This window comes from Etheostoma spectabile, chromosome 3 (assembly GCF_008692095.1).
Source record: "Etheostoma spectabile isolate EspeVRDwgs_2016 chromosome 3, UIUC_Espe_1.0, whole genome shotgun sequence".
NCBI classification, from domain to species: Eukaryota; Metazoa; Chordata; class Actinopteri; order Perciformes; family Percidae; genus Etheostoma; species Etheostoma spectabile.
Genome location: NC_045735.1, coordinates 2,495,892 through 2,512,437, shown reverse-complemented (window position 1 = coordinate 2,512,437; position 16,546 = coordinate 2,495,892). Strand labels below are relative to the sequence as shown.

General features: G+C 40.0%; 1 protein-coding gene across 10 annotated transcripts in view; it reads left to right on the top strand.

Moving 5' to 3' along the window:
- The window catches only part of ryr1b (ryanodine receptor 1b (skeletal)), a 79,919-nt gene that overhangs the window by 1,189 nt on the left and 62,184 nt on the right, over positions 1 to 16,546 (top strand). For all 10 annotated transcript variants that reach the window (XM_032503994.1, XM_032503964.1, XM_032503941.1 and 7 more), the window contains exons 2-3: positions 15,608 to 15,730; positions 15,843 to 15,944. In XM_032503994.1, coding sequence (XP_032359885.1) covers positions 15,608 to 15,730; positions 15,843 to 15,944 — 225 coding nt within the window. The remainder of the gene's footprint in view (positions 1 to 15,607; positions 15,731 to 15,842; positions 15,945 to 16,546) is intronic.

The window sequence follows — 16,546 nt, the reverse complement described above, 5'->3', positions numbered from 1 at the left end:
GGGGGGGGGGACCCTGAAAAATGACCTGAAACAGCTGAGATGGGGAAATGGGATTTCAAGGCTAGAGACAGAAAGATTGTTTCTGTGCACCCAAACCTATACTATAACAAACACTGTTATTATTGACACCAATAATCACCTGTGTGATGACCCCTCCCACTCTGTGGGTGGCTCTTTGGTATTCTCCCTGTCAGCTGGCCCTGGAAGTTCACAGGTTAGGTTACTGCAAGAGCATTATCTAGAATTTAACAACATGTTTGAAGTCCTTGTCGGTGACCTGGGTCTCCCTCCTCCCCATCTTTCCTCTCTGTGTTTTTTTTTTGTCCCGGAGCATATTTCTATGTCCCAGTGTTGTTAATGTTATAAAAAAAAATGTGATCACAAAGAAAATGTTTGAAGTCAATATTATGAAAATATCACTATATTAATTAAGTATTGTAATAACGACAATTTGATATCAGACAAAACTCTTTGACTATATAAAACAAAAACAGTTTGTTTTTTCATGACAATTTGCTTGGGGTCATTTATTTAGACAAAACATATTGTTGATGTTTTTAACAATAACATGAAACAATGAAAGCCAATAAGTAATAATACAGAATATGAATTGCCAGGCTTTGTTTCTATCAAGCATTATGTAAGAAACATTCTTAAACGTGAGACTCATCTCAGCTCACTTAGTTTGTCTTTGAGAAGTTGAGCATCAACAAAACCCTCACAGTAAAATGTATTTCTGTCAAAGTGGAGCTCCACTTTACCGCTACCCGCTCTGTGATGTCCCCCTCGCTGCCACTTGACTCGAGTTAGCTGTGAAATAATAGTTCAAGTACAAAAGAGCCCAGACAGCGGCATGCAGAAAGACCACAAGTGAATCGTATCGATGGAGCGGATATCTGTCGAGCTCAGAAGACGACATTCCAGAGCAACACAGCTGTTGCTTCTAGGGCTGGGCGATACAGAGAAAATAATATAAATAGAATAAAAATTTCACAATATTCTTGACCAAATACCTTGATGTCGACATTGTATGGTTGACTATTGATGCTTTAACAAAATGTTATTTACACAATGAGATTTTTGAAAAATAATCACCAGAAATGATTTAATGACTTAGTGGGTAAAAATAAATAACAGAACAGCTGGAACAGGACAAGACAACACTTACCATATAACAATATCCAAAATCTAAGCTATCTAGTCTCATATTGCAATATCGATATAACATCGATTTGTTGCCCAGCCATATTTGCTTCTGTTACTAAACAATAAACAGTGTTTTTATTTTTTTTCTTCTTCCGAAACTGGGAAATGAATTGTGAGACATAGAGGTTGGACACTTTGAGTGCCTTTAGTGGGTTTGTCCTTTGGTTCAAGAGGCTCGGTTAAGATGAAACTATTCGACACCAACACTTCAAAAGGAAAAACAATGCAGCTCTTTGTGAATTATTGATGTCATGTGTACTTCAATGGGTTTATCTTTGACAGTCACACTCAATCCCCACCGGGGAAACATGGCTAAAAATGTAAGTGCTTGTGTTGCTGTGAGACTCTTTGGATTAAAGAGGACCATCTAATGGTCTGCGTTATCAGTCTTTTAATTAGAGACCAGTGATAGGAGGCATTGTGTGAGTCAGCTGTTCCTCTCTGCTGGGGTTTTCCCTCTCGGTTATACTGGAGGTGGGATCAAAGTGGAGTGGGAGGGAGAGGAGTTCTTACCTCACCTGGACCGGCTGGGGCAGCTGACTGTAGTCATATATTCACCTGATATAATCATTTTACAATTACTGTACATAAACTGCCTTGGCGGTTCACAGCCTGTGTGCCAAGACTCAGCATGGGGTTTCAAATCAGAAACACCATCTTGGGTGATTTTGAGGTTAGGTTAACATATATTGGTGTTGTAAAGAAGCACAATGATTTCGTAGTTATGTACTCTAGTTTACCTCACTTCCAGCTGCTCTTTATAAGCTGTTCTGTTGTACAGTAATTGGCATGTACAAGGTTTAACTTGCCATGCTTATGAGCTACGCAATCAATAAAAAGAAAAATTTCCCCACAGTTTTTAAACCTCAAACATCCCTCCAGTCCATCACCCGGCTCTTGAGTGTAATGATAGAACAAACGCACAAACTCTTCAGTAGGTGATTTGGGCTTGCCTCCTCCCCTGTCGTTATATTATTATGTATAGTTATTGTGAGCATGTAGGTGTTCCTGCAGTCTGAGAAACATATTGTCTATTTAAAGAAGAAGCTGAAAAAACTATTGCAATGTAATCCTGTCAGTGCCTTCATTTTTTAGCATTTTCTCTGTAACTCAACTTGTTTTTCATCACTGCTGGGAATCCTCCGAATAAGATGAAAAGCTGTTGGGGTGTGCTTTCGGGAGTAAGGCAATGTAGTCTTACTGTATTCATTGTTTTTTTTTTCCACGGTGTTTTGTTGTTGTTAAATGGTAAGAGAAGAACGGAAGAGGAGACTAGATCCTGTATAGTGTAAAATATTGGGAGAAAGGTTTTACATGTACTTCAGCACATCTCTAGTGATCATTTTCACACCACAAAAGGCCACACTGAGATTACTCAGCAGTGCTGATCTATTCTATTCTGGGGTTTCTGAGACTCATACAATTCTGAGTGTGGCTTGAATAGTTTTACAGTCTACACACTAGCTGGTGGGGCTGAGCCGTGCTACCTGCTGTACAGTAGCAGGTTACTAAAATTCTTTTTGAGTAGATGTTGAACTACGGGTAGTCTATATCGCCGCCATTTAACTTCCAGGATTGCTGAGGTGCTGCCGCAAATTTCGCCGGATGTCAATCTTTTTTCAGGCCGCATGTCCTACACCCTCCGCTTTCTTTGTGTTGGCATTCTAAACTCCTGTCCATTTCTGAGGACTATGGTTAACTGCCCCTCAGATCTCTGCAGGGTAAATCCAGACAGCTAGCTAGACTATCTGTCCAGTCTGAGTTTTCTGTTGTACGACTATAAACATTTTTGGATGTACATGTTCCGCCAAAACAATTTTCTTCCTGAGGCTATTTTGCAGAGGCACCGTCATTATGTCCGGGGCTTAGCGCCACCCCAGACGATTGTGATTGGTTTAAAATATGCCAATAAACCACAGCACCCCAGAATGCTGTTACGGACTAGCCAGACCCTCCTGTGCAGTGCTGTGGTGGAAGGTCTGGCAATGCAAGACTAAACTACGGGTATCTGGTATTCAACCTTGTCTCTAAAGAAAAACTCCATGCGTGCACTTGAGCCCACGCATTTGCTGTCAAGAGATTTGCTTAGCTTGCAATAGCCAGCACATTTTCTCTATGAGAAAAAGCCTATACAGTAACAACAGCCACAGACTGCCGAAATGTCTCACTGGGCTATAAACACATAAGAGTCTACATCAGGGAACCCAGAGTTTATACAATGGTGCAGCTTCTCTGCTGGTAAAGGTTAAAGCTGTGTCACAGTTTCGATGCCATTGCTCTTTCATGTTTTGTGGCGTGAATCACACAGCCGATAGAGTTTGAACCATGGTTTGAACGGGTATTCAGTTCCAGTCTGCAACAGCAGTTTCTTATTATAGTGTGCCGCTATAAGTGCACACACTCTGGAGGGAGAAACCAGAGGAGTCAGTGTCCTACTTGCCAGCATCCTTTGGGAGACGTGGTGTGTGTGTGTGTGTGTGTGTGTGTGTGTGTGTGTGTGTGTGTGTGTGTGTGTGTGTGTGTGTGTGTGTGTGTGTGTGTGTGTGTGTGTGTGTGTGTGTGTGTGTGTGTGTGTGTGTGTAGATGTGGGTGTGTGTCTCTGCGTGTCAAGTGAACAGAGATCTTGTTCATTATTGTGACTGTCATTTGTGATAAATGCAGGTCTGCAGATGCCATAGTAACGTTTGTCGTAACTGTACAGGCAATTATGTCTACAGGAAGCACTGATTTGGTGATTTGCAGATTAAAAGGTATTATCCAGATATTAAAACCTGGCTAGAACTTTTTGAAATGTGAAAGTCTATGTCACCCAATACAACCAATGTGCAAACAACCTAGACATCTTTCAATCTTTTAACAAAATTAAGCCCAGATTTAATGGTGAGATCTAGATGTTTTTTGACCTGCAGAAGAACAATTCGGCGTTCACTGGGTGGATACTAGTTGTTGGTTGGACTGTGTACAATTTGAAGATTTTAGAGGTTTTACATTGTTTCTGTTTTTTAGGCTGATTCTGCCAGTGACTGATTTTTTGTATTTTATTTTCAGTATATTTGATGGATTTTACCTGTCCGCTAGAAGCCTTCAGACGCTACTATTATTCCAGATCCTGCCACGCGCATCTGTCCTCCAATCAACTTATTCCCTTTACCTGAGCTTCCCCACACATCTCCCCACCTGTAACTCATTTCCTCATCAGCCTGATGCACAAATACCTGCTGCCCCCCACAGTTGCACTTTGTTGCCCTGTTGCTTGTCTGCCTGCTTGCCAGCCTACCGCCCTGCAAGCTTATTTGCATCTTCAACTGGCCATTAAATCATTGAACTATCCTTATCTGCCTCAACCGTCTGCATTTGGGTGCTTCTACTGCAGCCTCAGAATTACCTTCCTCACACCACCCAAAGGTAACAAAATAAAAACATAATCCAAAAGCAGGTTGTACAAACACTGCCCTCTACAGCACTGCTCCCTTAGGGTATCCTCATTAAATTATGCAAAAAGGTTAACCCCTTTGACTGAGGAAACCAAAAACTATGATACATATTTTGGAAACTGAAACTCTCCACAATTTTTTATCCGAACTGTCTTGGTCTCCTATCTCTCTTTTACAAAACACACACAGCGTGTACATCACTAAGCTACAATAGCAGGGACGGGGTTGAGGGGGGTGGGTGAGGGTGCGAGTGAAACAAGGCTTTAGAAGTGCTGAGCCCAGGAGATGAACACGTCCACAGCAGGGCAAGAACGCACGCATGCATGTGCGCGCGCACACACACACACACACACACACACACACACACACACACACACACACACACACACACACACACACACACACACACACACACGCGCTCAGAGCACCTGTTAGTCTGCTTGCTTTAGTCACAGCAGTTTACACAATAAACAGGTGGTCTGTTCTCTCAGGCAGGGGACAGAAACAGAGAGATGGGGGGGGAAGCAAAGTGACAGAACTATTATGTAAACTGGTGCACAGCAGATGCTCAATGATTAGCTCTGTCACCTTACAACTAGAAGGATCCAGGGATCTTTTCTGCGTGAAGGGTCCTGTGTTCCTGTCCATGCCACTCAGTTCAAAGACGTCCATTGTTGTAGTCTTTAAATAGTTTACATAAAAAAATCAGTGACTATTACATTTGTTGCTAAACTTGTCTGTTCACCTTATAGTAGTTTAATAATTTAACCAAATACAAATAAAACCATACTATATATATATATATATATATATATATATATATATATAAATACATTTTTGCTGCTGATTTTTTGAATACATTTAATACAATTTTAGATTTTTGGATATAATGATCATATGCACACTGAACATCAAATCCATATTTTTGAATCACAGATTATCATTGGCTGGTACTGCACTGCTTTACTCTCACTATAATGGTACTTTGACAAATTCTTTAGGATTTCTTTTAGCAATGGGGGGCAGGTCTGTCCAAACAACAACTGTATGGCTTTATATATTACTACACTGACTCACTTACCGTTTTAATGTTTCCAGATGTCTGCTATCAGGACGATGAGCTGACAGAACTGACAAGTTGAACGTTGTCCAATTAGAACGGACCCACGACGGTAATGTTTTTGGTGGAGCTGTTCTTTTACGAGTCGACTCCATAGACTGTTAATATTGATTGAAATTAATACACAGTCTATGGTCGAACGTTTTGACAATAAACTACATCAACACCACAGTATGTGGAGTTAAACTGGGCGGGCCCAATAACCTCTGAATAGTTCTACTTTTTGTTAAATTGCAATGTGAGTGGCAGCCGACGGGGGGGTGCATTATGTCGGCAGGATCATTTAAAAGGTAACCGCGACTACATTGTGCGTCTGCCCTATTTCTGAAACCGTGGCGACAGAAATTTTGCCATGGTGGACCGCCACTACAAAACGACATAGAGGAAACACTGTACCATCAAAAAGTATGGCCGTGATGTCAATGTGATTTGTAGTACGAGCAAACCTACTGCTATGTTTTTTTAATGTTTTTATTTTTTTAAAGCTTTTTACTGTGGAAGCTAGTGTAGCATTAAGTGTTCTTTAGCTAAACAAGTCCAGACACCCAATGATTACGATCTTCCAGAATGTGTGTGCAAACAGAGTTTTGCCAGAAAAGATGTTTTGCACGGTGCAGTCATTTGGTTTGAGGCACTTGAATCATCCTGCAGTAGCTGTCTGGAGAAATCAGAGAATATGGTCTTATAAGTTTGAGCGATGGCTGAGATGAAACTATGAAGACTACCTTTGTGTGCTTTGTGAACTTCAAGGGAAGTTCAAGGATATCTGTAATGTAATGTATTGGTTGGTATACATTTCAGTTTCACTTTCTCAGGCCATTAAGATGTATTTTCATTTGGATTAAGGTATGTTGCTTGCCTTGCACAATCAATCTCTATCTGCCTTTTAACTCTCTATGTTCAATTTTTGGATTAAACTGTTTTAAACAGGCCATCTGTTTAGGAAAGTACTTTGCTTACTCTTAAGGCAAATTGATATTTTTTTTTTAGTTTTTTTTTTTTAGAGGAAGCAATTTTTGGATGCAGGCCAGCTAAAATAATTTATTTATAGCTGTGTTTTTCTTTGAAGTGCTGCTGTCTGCCAGACTTATCGTCTATTAAAGGGCAGAGGCTGTTCAATGTTTGATGTGTGGTAGTTTGTAGCAGTTAACTCGGAGCCTGAGGGGAATAAAGCCTGTGTGTGTGGGCTGTCAAAACAATGTGTGTGAAATTCAACTATAGTGTTTCTTAGAATCTGATTTGTGAATTATCACTGTTTAAGCTTGGAGTACCCGGTAGCTTAGTTGTAAGTGAAAATCATACAATATGAAAACATATCCATGCTATTTTGTAGGGTTGTCTTAGCAACCTTATCAAAAGAGTTTTATGGATTGTTCGCCGTTAAAGCCATTCTTGAGATTTTAACCCTAATTCTGTTGTCAGTTATACATTTTTACTGAAATGAATAACCCACTTTTCTTTAAGAGACTTTACCATTTTGCTAACTCAAATGTTATTTGCTTTTTTTGGGCGGTGATTGGTTAATTTTACTTTGCCCTACATAAGTTATCAACTTGTTTAACTGTGCTCAGTGCCTTCCCTGTGAGCAAGAGAGTCTTTCTCTTTCCCCAAGTGAGACCTCTTAAGTATCTTTTAGTGAGACCTCGAAGTATCTGCTGGTCAGCAGAAGGAGGGAATGTGATAGTGACAGGTGCAGCCACCTAAAATAGGAGAGGAGTGGAAGGGGAAGGCCCAGAGCAGAGCGGTTGAGGTAATAGAAAAGGGGAGAGAAAAAAAGGGAATGTAATGAAATAACACGTGTACAGAGAGAAAATGGAGTACATCAAACAAAGTAGTGTGGTATGGGAGTGAGCATGATAAAAAAGAGGGACAGCAGCCAAAGCAGAATGTGAAAGACAAAGCTCAAAATGTTCTCGACACTCTAAAGTGTGCAGATGAAAGATTTTTTTCAGCAATGATTTAATACATTATGATAGCTTTTCTGTCTTGTGCCACCAATAACTTTTGTACTTTCTCTCCAAAACCCAGTCATCCAAACCACATTAGACAACTCGGAGCAGGGAAACACGTGCATACACACTCACAGGACTGTAATGGGTTCTGCATTAATGCAGCAGAATGAAACATTTTCTCATTTTGTATATGAGGTTTTTTCACAAGCCCAAGCGCCATGTGTTTAATCATTTATTTATTTATTTATTTATAAATGCAATAAATGTTTTGTTGTTTGGTGTCCCACTGTTAGCCAGTTTGCAAGGTATTTTTCTAAAACGTTGCCGCTACAACAATCAGCGGCCTGAAGCTGGGGGGAGGATCACTTCATAAAGACATTTAGCAGTCAGATGGGAACTTGGAACTTGAGTAGTAATGAATTAAGCTTGTTCTATTGTGATGCCAAAGCAGAAAGAGGCAGCCTTTGAAACTCAACATGCTGCTCATGTTCAGTTTCAAACGTGTGTATCACTCTGTCTAATAGTTAACTTTTTTATTTTTTATATTTGTTCATGCACCATTATAAAGGTTTGCGTAGATTTAATGGACTGTAGGGTCATCACACTATGTCCGTCCATCAGAGATCCTGTGAGCTTTACTGGATGTGAAAAGAGTGACCAGAAAAAGACAATTTACAAGCTTGTGAGTATTCAATATTTGGCATATTGGGAATGCTACCTCCATGATATGACTCACTGAATGGGGGAGTATCCGGGCTATGTCCTCAAATATATGAGAGAGAGAGAAGGAAAGAATAGAGATACCGCTAGACTGTCATTGAGTTGTTTACAAATCAAGACGATGTTACCTTTTTCAAAAAATATATTCACTTCATAAAACTCATTGCTGGGCAAGACTCTGGGTTTAGGTTGGACCTAACAGTTTTTGTTGTTGCTAGATTGTTGAATGTTAAACGCAACAGAAAACTGTTGTCTCTCTTGTCACCTTCTAATACCTGGAAAGACGGTAAAACCTGTTTTCTCAGTCTCCTGGAATGGCAGCAGCAGGTACCTGCAGTAAAAAGTGTGACTTCTCTAGCATCAAATCAGTATCTGTTGACGCCGCAGTGAATTAGGAGATAGGTTTGCTATTTTAGAGTTGACATGTATGAGATGGTGTTTAGTGTATGTAAACTAAACTGTCAGCCAGATCTTTATATTCAAACTTGGTGTCTATTTCCATATTTCTCAGCCAGCACAAACCCGTAATCCTCAATCTACAGTGTCAAGTGATGGGGTGGCCGTTTTTTCAGGACCATAAAATAGTCTAATGTAATGCTTTAAAAGTCTTTGGAAGAAACACACAAAGTAAGAGTCAGGGATAAAAGACATTTTAGGAAATAGAGAAGAAAACATTAGCGTGCCTGCCTGATTAAAGAGGGACGGCCCTTCAGACTGCAGTCTGTGATGGAGAATCCTGACAGTGCACCTGTATGGTCTTTTCTAGTTCTCAAAGGGAAACCCCATCACTACTCTCCCCTCTGCTTTATTGAACTGTTTCTCTCCACCCACATACTGTGCAATGTGCTGTCCCTCACTCTTTTTAGGTCTGCGGAAGTATAATCAATGTCCTGAGGTGGCCTATATCAGCACACTTTGAGCAGAGCATTGGGCAGAAATCTGAACCGTAAAGAAATAATGGATATTATTGTTCATCGTTATTCATTTGAAAAGAGTGATTAGGTGATTCAGTGGCATGGATGTGGCACTTTGTCAATTCTAAAATTGAGAGTATGTCATGAAAGACTTACTGTACATTGAGATTACGAGATTCCAAAGTCAGTCATGAACTGAAATACAGATTTAAACAAACAGTTTAAACTACTTGTGAACTTGCAAACAAAATAAAATGTTCTGCTGTGAAAACCCATTTGACTCATTCAGATAGATATGTTTACCATGGGAACTTTCAATACATACTACTTGTTCCATATCAAACATTTATTAAAGATAAGAAAATGTATAGATATACCAGAAAAATATGGGCTAGAATAAGAATAGCCATCATACAAGTTTTAAAGTGCCTATATTATGCTTATTTTTAGGTTCATAATTGTATTTTGAGGTTATATCAGAATAGCTTTCATGGTTTCATTGTTAAAAATCACCACATTTTTGTTGTACTGCACATTGGTGCGGATGCTCTTTTCCCTCTATGTGTTTAGGTATCTGTTTAGCAACAGAGTGAGACATCTCACTTCTTTACTGTCTTTGTTAGGAGGCGCACATGCGCCATTGCTAGGTAAGGGTCACATTATCTAGCTGTTTGTTTCTACGACTTCAGTAGTACAAGGCAGGATTAGCCGGCAGACGTCTTCTAAATGAGGGCGCACTTCCAACTTTGCGTAGAATACCTGCAGAACGAGGACAGAGAAGTAGTTGTTTTGTAGATTATGGTGAACTAGTTTATGTTGTAGCAGTGTTTTGCCATTGAGAACAAGCTAGCATGCTAGCGCGAGCATGTGCTACGGTTAGCCACCTCATTTCGTCTAGTGACGTAGAAAGCCGTGGAGAACAGCTCACCCGGAGACTTTTTTTCTTCAAGTTTTTATGTGTGTGGAAGCACCAGAGACACACAATAACGCCTCAAATCCCAGAAAAAGTGATTTCTTTTCATAATATTGGCACTTTAAGTTTGTCAATTGGTCACCGGTCATATAGAGCTTTTTTGTTTTGTTTTCTTATGGTGACAAAGATAAAGGCTTGACACTGTTGATATATTCTAAAAATGTTTATTGTACCAACATCCAGTTGAAAGTCAAGCAAGGAAATGAACTTTTTGGACCCTGCAACAATAGTAGATAATAAAGAGTTTCATGTCAAATTTATTATCTATCTATATAATTTATTTTTGAAAAGTCTGAAATTCCTGAAGTGGCTGATTACCTGCTAGTGAGATGACTTGGTGGATGCTTGTTTATTTCCCATCATAGCTAGACGGTATAGATGTGTCCCACACAACAGGTCACCAGATAAACTCATCTCTCTCACTTTGACTCCGTGAATATGGCCAAGGCTCTGTTGCCCAACATGTGTCTCTGAATTTGACGATATCCTCCTGCGTGCACACTAAGCTAAATCATCTAACACACTATCCACCCACCCAACCAGCAAGAACTGTATCAGCTATGTTTACAGATAATAATACTAATAATACATCGATTTGATACAGCACCTTTTTACAGACAAAGTCACAAAGTGCTTCCCATGATAAACAATGAAAAGATGTATAATTACACCTCGTTGCCCCTCCTGTCTTGGTTTAGCAGAGCATGAGAGGATCGGAGGGAGTGGATATCTCTCACCATTTTGCATCTGTTTTCTTCCTGTGTGGGACGGGCAGCGTGCCTGCTTGTCTGGGGAACCCAGGCTACCCTCTGTCTGCATGTGCACCAACAGACAACCCTAGAGAATACACAAAGGTGTCTGCTTTCAGGCGCTATCTGTGCCTCTGGCTGTTAATCTCTGCTGTATTACACACCTCTTATTTGAGCACAGTAGTGTGTTTTGTGTTTGTTTGTCTAACTGTCTGTCAGTTTACATCCAATTGTCTCTACCGCTCCCTCTGACCCCTAACATCCACATAGCCCGGATGCTTTAGCCGCCAAGTCCAAACATGGTTAGGCTGCAACCCTAGACCCACGATATTGATGGGGCATCAAATGTGTGTCATGTACATGTCTTTGCCCTCTGTTCAGATTTATCATCAGTAGATCAGGTGGCTGTGTACCTGTCTTGTCTCAGATGTGGTCATTTAATGAGACTAATAAATAATCAGGAGTTGTGGTTGGCTTACAATAAAGTGTCAGGTGCACATCCTTCAGATCCTGAAAGCTGCCTCTATTAATATGAGGCTGAGTTAAGCCCAGGGGATTGTGTTGTCTCTAAGTCAGCTTTTCACATTGTGTATGTATTGGAAGTGATTCACACAGTGTGAAGGAATGATACAGCTCTATAGTGGCTGATGCACTTGACAGAGTACTATTATAAGTTGAGTGCCCTATGTTCAGGGTGGTATTTTGCCAGCAAAGTGCTACCAAATACTGGCTGAAGCTTGTGTTTATCTGCTCCACCGGCCAGTTTGGCAGGCAACCAGATATTAAGTCTTGTGCTTAATATCATACTTAACTGGTTAAGTTTATAATTTTGGAATCAATTCTGTTCATTTGAAGAATGAAAGGTTGGGTCTTTGCCTTTTTTTACTTTGATACTATTTTGTTGTATGATCACAGATCCATACAATGTGTTATTATTATATTAATTGCTTCCCACAAATGCTCCATGGTCACTTACCAGGAGGATTTAAGCAGTTCATCAAATCAAATATTTTTCATAATAATAATAGCTTATATTTTATAGCACTTTCAAGAACATGTTTACAAAATAATTTGCATGAAAAATTGATGAAGAAAATAGATAAATTATTATCTGCAACTTTGAGGGCAAGGCTCTGGGCCTGTGTAGCACCTGGACCCCCTATCTCTAACAGTCCTTGTTCAAGTCCTCTGCCTTTTTGATCTTGCCTACAGCGCTAGAGTGATTGAAGCAGAGTAAATCTGCCATGTGCCATGTGGCTGTAGAAATAGATGGAAGCCACTGGGTAGGACTGCTGTATAACATTGGAGCATAGATTGTCTATGGCTGTCATCCGATCGTACATCTTGTCTCAGAGCAATGAGTCACTTGGTTACTTCAGTCTGCTTTTAGACACCCACAAGCTCAGCCCTATCTCCTTAATGGGGACTGCAGTCTGAGTCCCTTTGCACTGTCCTCAAAACATGGCCCGTTTAGCCCATTTTACCCTTCTTCTTCCCTTCCCTGCAGTGATGCCTGGTCTCAGAATAGTTATATTCTGAGACCAGGCAATAGATTTATATTCAATCTTGCTAAACAAAGGTCCATGTTGTCTTGGTGCACATAGCTACTGCTCTCAAACTCAGCTGTGAAGTTGTGTGCGTGGTAGGTATTGTTGGCATACGAGGGAGGTGGGCAAAATGTAATTTTTCTCCACTTTTTTTTAACACGATTGATCACTTGATCTCTCTTTTGCACAGTGCCTCCTGAGATTTCCAGGTTTTGCTCAAAAGTCCTGTTTGTATGGTCCATGTACAGTTTTAGCAACACTTGAGTTGAATATTGCGTGGTGTTGCTCATGTTTGCAGTGAAGGAGAGAGGCCATGTTGCTCCACTTTCCGTAGTGCAGAGCAGGGAACATGAGGACAGGACAGAGGAGACATTTCAAGGCTGAGGAGAGATAGATGATAGCCCAGCCAAAAGGAAGAGTAGACACTCTTCAGCCAAAAGAAACACTAGAGGCCTCTGGGTATAAGAGAGGGGAGTAGATGTTATGAGGTCACGGATCTGCATCACTTTCCATTTTCTGGCTGTGTGCCATAGACATGAAAACTTCTGTGCTGCCCTCGGCCTCGCTTTCAAGGGCCTTCCCATTCTCCTACACACTATACGTCATGGCACATTGGTGGTGCTTAATCACCGGGGCAAGACAGCAAACAGGTCAAGAACGAGAGGACGGAATGATTAATTATTTGTTAGGTGAAAGGAGAGAAAAGTCAGTTATCTGTCAAGAACCGCAGAGAGGAATATTAGTCAGGTTAAGTGATAGATCCACTTGCATGATAACTGAGTCGAAGAAACAGCTGAGAATGTTGAGTGTCAGGTGTGGGCTTCAGAGGGGAGGGGGTGTTTATCGCCGTATTTACACCGGTCTCTGCAGGGTTCAAACTTTGACGAGGAGCAACAAATTACAGTCTATTAGCATTCTACTTGTGAAACCCAGTTGTATCTACTGTATTGTTCAGGCCCTTACTGAGAGGAGCTGTTTGTAGTATTGTCAACTGGCCATTTAAAGGCAACCATTCAATTCTGTATTATATGAACATCAATTAGCAAACTCTTTAAACTTGATTTATTTGTGTAATGCATCACAGTGAGCATCTTGTATGACTAAGCTTTTTTCTTGACATAAGGTTGACAGAAATAAACAACCAAAGTAAGATTGCTGATTAAATTTAAAAGCATGTCTCCCAATTTCTTTGAAAATGACAGGCACAATAAAAAAAGATGTTGAGTGTGTCTAAGTGAGTATGATTAGGCATGAAAATGTTTTTGTTTGGTTCAGGTCGGTTGTCAGTTGAAATTGATAGTGAATTTATTTAATTTTTAATTTGCATTTTTTTCCCAGTGGCAGCAAGGGTTAGGTAGGTAGGATTTTTTTGCCCTTTACAGTAGCGATGGATACTCTATTTTTTCATTACATAGCCTACTTGTACTACATGTAACGTTGTTGCTTAGTAAATTGAAAACATGGTGAGGTATTTCCAGGGCCTGGGTGTCAATCATAGGTGTCACTACCCGATGTGAGTCGAGTGAAGATGTGAGTCACGCATGTGTCACTTTGCGACAAGTAGCCTACAAGATGCTAATGAGAGACTTCTGTAATGTCAATACAGTAAAATTGGACCTACTTACTGAAGTTGGTTCACTGCTGGCTAAGTTAGTATCAAACACAACAAAGGCTGTCAGTGGAATGGCGTTTTGAGCTAACGTTAGCAATCAAATGATCGTAGATAGCTAAAACGATTTTGAAATGATTTCCATCTTCTGTTATTGTTAGTAATGAGAAAAGTTTATTATTCTATAGATTTCAGAAATTTCATTATGATGCGTTATGGCATATCCCGTTTAAATCGGAGCAAGCGCGACATCTGCATTCGACTCACATCAGGTAGTGACAATAGGTGTGATAGGCAAAGGGCAAAAAGCAGGAAAAATATACATACCAACCATGACACAGCACATCCCCCCCACCTACATTTTTCCAAGGGCCTGATTGTTTTTAAGAAGACACTCAAGGGGCTAGACTTTTAAATAAAGAAAATAAAATGTAGGTGTATATACAGTATAAAATATACACACACATTAAAAAATAGATATTCTTGTTTTGATGTTTTCGTGGTGGTTTGATCCCTGGCCCTGCAGTCCCATGTCGTGTCCTTAGGGAAGACACTGAACCCCGAGTTGTAGATGTGTGTAAATGTTTATCTGATGAGCAGGTGGCCCCTTGTACGGCAGACTTGGCCCCAGTGTATGTGTGTAATTGGTTCCTGTACTATGTAAATGTGCTTTGAGTAGTCATTAAGATTAGCTATATAAATACATTTCATTTACATTTAACTAGAAAATGATGTCGTGGGCAGTTCACTGAGGAGTGATGGCATCTATAGCATCTAGCTGTAGCTCACAAAAATGGTGATGTACAAAAACGTAATTATAGTTCAAACTTTTTATTTGCATATTTATTTAATATGTATCAATTCTTTCCTAAGCTCATAAAATAAACTTGGGTCGCACATAAATTGACAAAGTTGGTCGGAAACCAGAACCAAACAAAAAAGGATTTTATGCCTTATCTAAATGAAACTAAAGGCAGTTTTCTAACTGTAAAGGTTTGTTAGTTAAAGTAAATGCGTTTGAAAACAAAGAGCAACATATGAAAATGTCTCCTAGAGTTGCACATTTTTAGTCATTGTGTACGGTAAAGCTACAACCTATTTATATTTTACTAAATTTTTTTCTATTATGTGCTGTAGGCAAGTTTTCCTCTTCTGCACTCCTTACGAGGCATGCCACTAGTCAATACAAGTCAGCATTGTACACAACAATGCTTGCATCAAATGAGATTTGAGAAGTGCTATAAAAACACAAAACAATATGTACTAAATATAAAAAAGCAGGTGTGTTACTGATCTAAGGCTAATAAGTGTTTAGTTGAGCATAATGTGTCCTAAAAATGAAAGACCAGTGAATAAAAGTGTGTGTTTGTGTACTGGCTGCAGGATGACCAGGTCTGTCTGCAGTGCACTGCCTCCGTCCTGAAGGAGCAGCAGATTAAGCTATGTCTGTGCTGCGAGGGCTTTGGGAACCGTCTCTGCTACTTGGAAACCACATCCAATGCTCAGGTAAGATGCCGATACCCGTCCTCCCTTTTTGTTTGTCCTGTACTATATTTCACCTGTTTTTTTTTTTTTTATCAACTTTGTTTGTCCTCTGTGCTGTTTGTATGCTGTGCAGAATGTGCCCCCGGACCTGGCCATAAGTGCCTTCATTCTGGAGCAGTCCCTGTCGGTCCGTGCTCTGCAGGAGATGTTGGCCAACAGGGTGGAGATGACCGAGGTAGGACTCAAAAACAGGAATAAAGAAATGAATATTAGGAAGAGGAATATATGAAAAGGGGATGAGATGTGAGAGATTGAGTAGGTGCTTTATAGAAATTTGGCTCATGACTGACAAATAGAGAAATATACTTTGGTAGAAAGTAGATTTCTGACTGATAAAAATGTATCTGTCGACAATGTATTCTACTACAACTATCTCCTGTCCCTCTGTCTGTTACAGGTCATAATTCTTCAATTGGGATGTAGTTTCCAGATAGATAATGTATAACAATTTTTCTTTTGTTTAGTATTCCTCGGTTAATTCTTTTTTACTGAGAGGAACACTACAGCATCTTTGGAAATATGTGTGTTTGCTGTCTTACTCAGTTACAGAGGAAGAAAAACTACGACTACAAGCTGCTTCATAGATACCTTAAATACTTTTAAAGGGCGCTATGCAGTTTTGGCCCTTTCTTTGCTGTTTTTTTTCTTCGCTTTTTCCTTGCAGGGTTTTCTATAGAGCTCCCGTACAGTTTTGGAATAGTTATTTGGCAGCTGCGATGTTTACGTCTGTCTGACTCCTCGCTCGGTCAATCTGCCGTTTCCTCTTTTTCTGTTCCT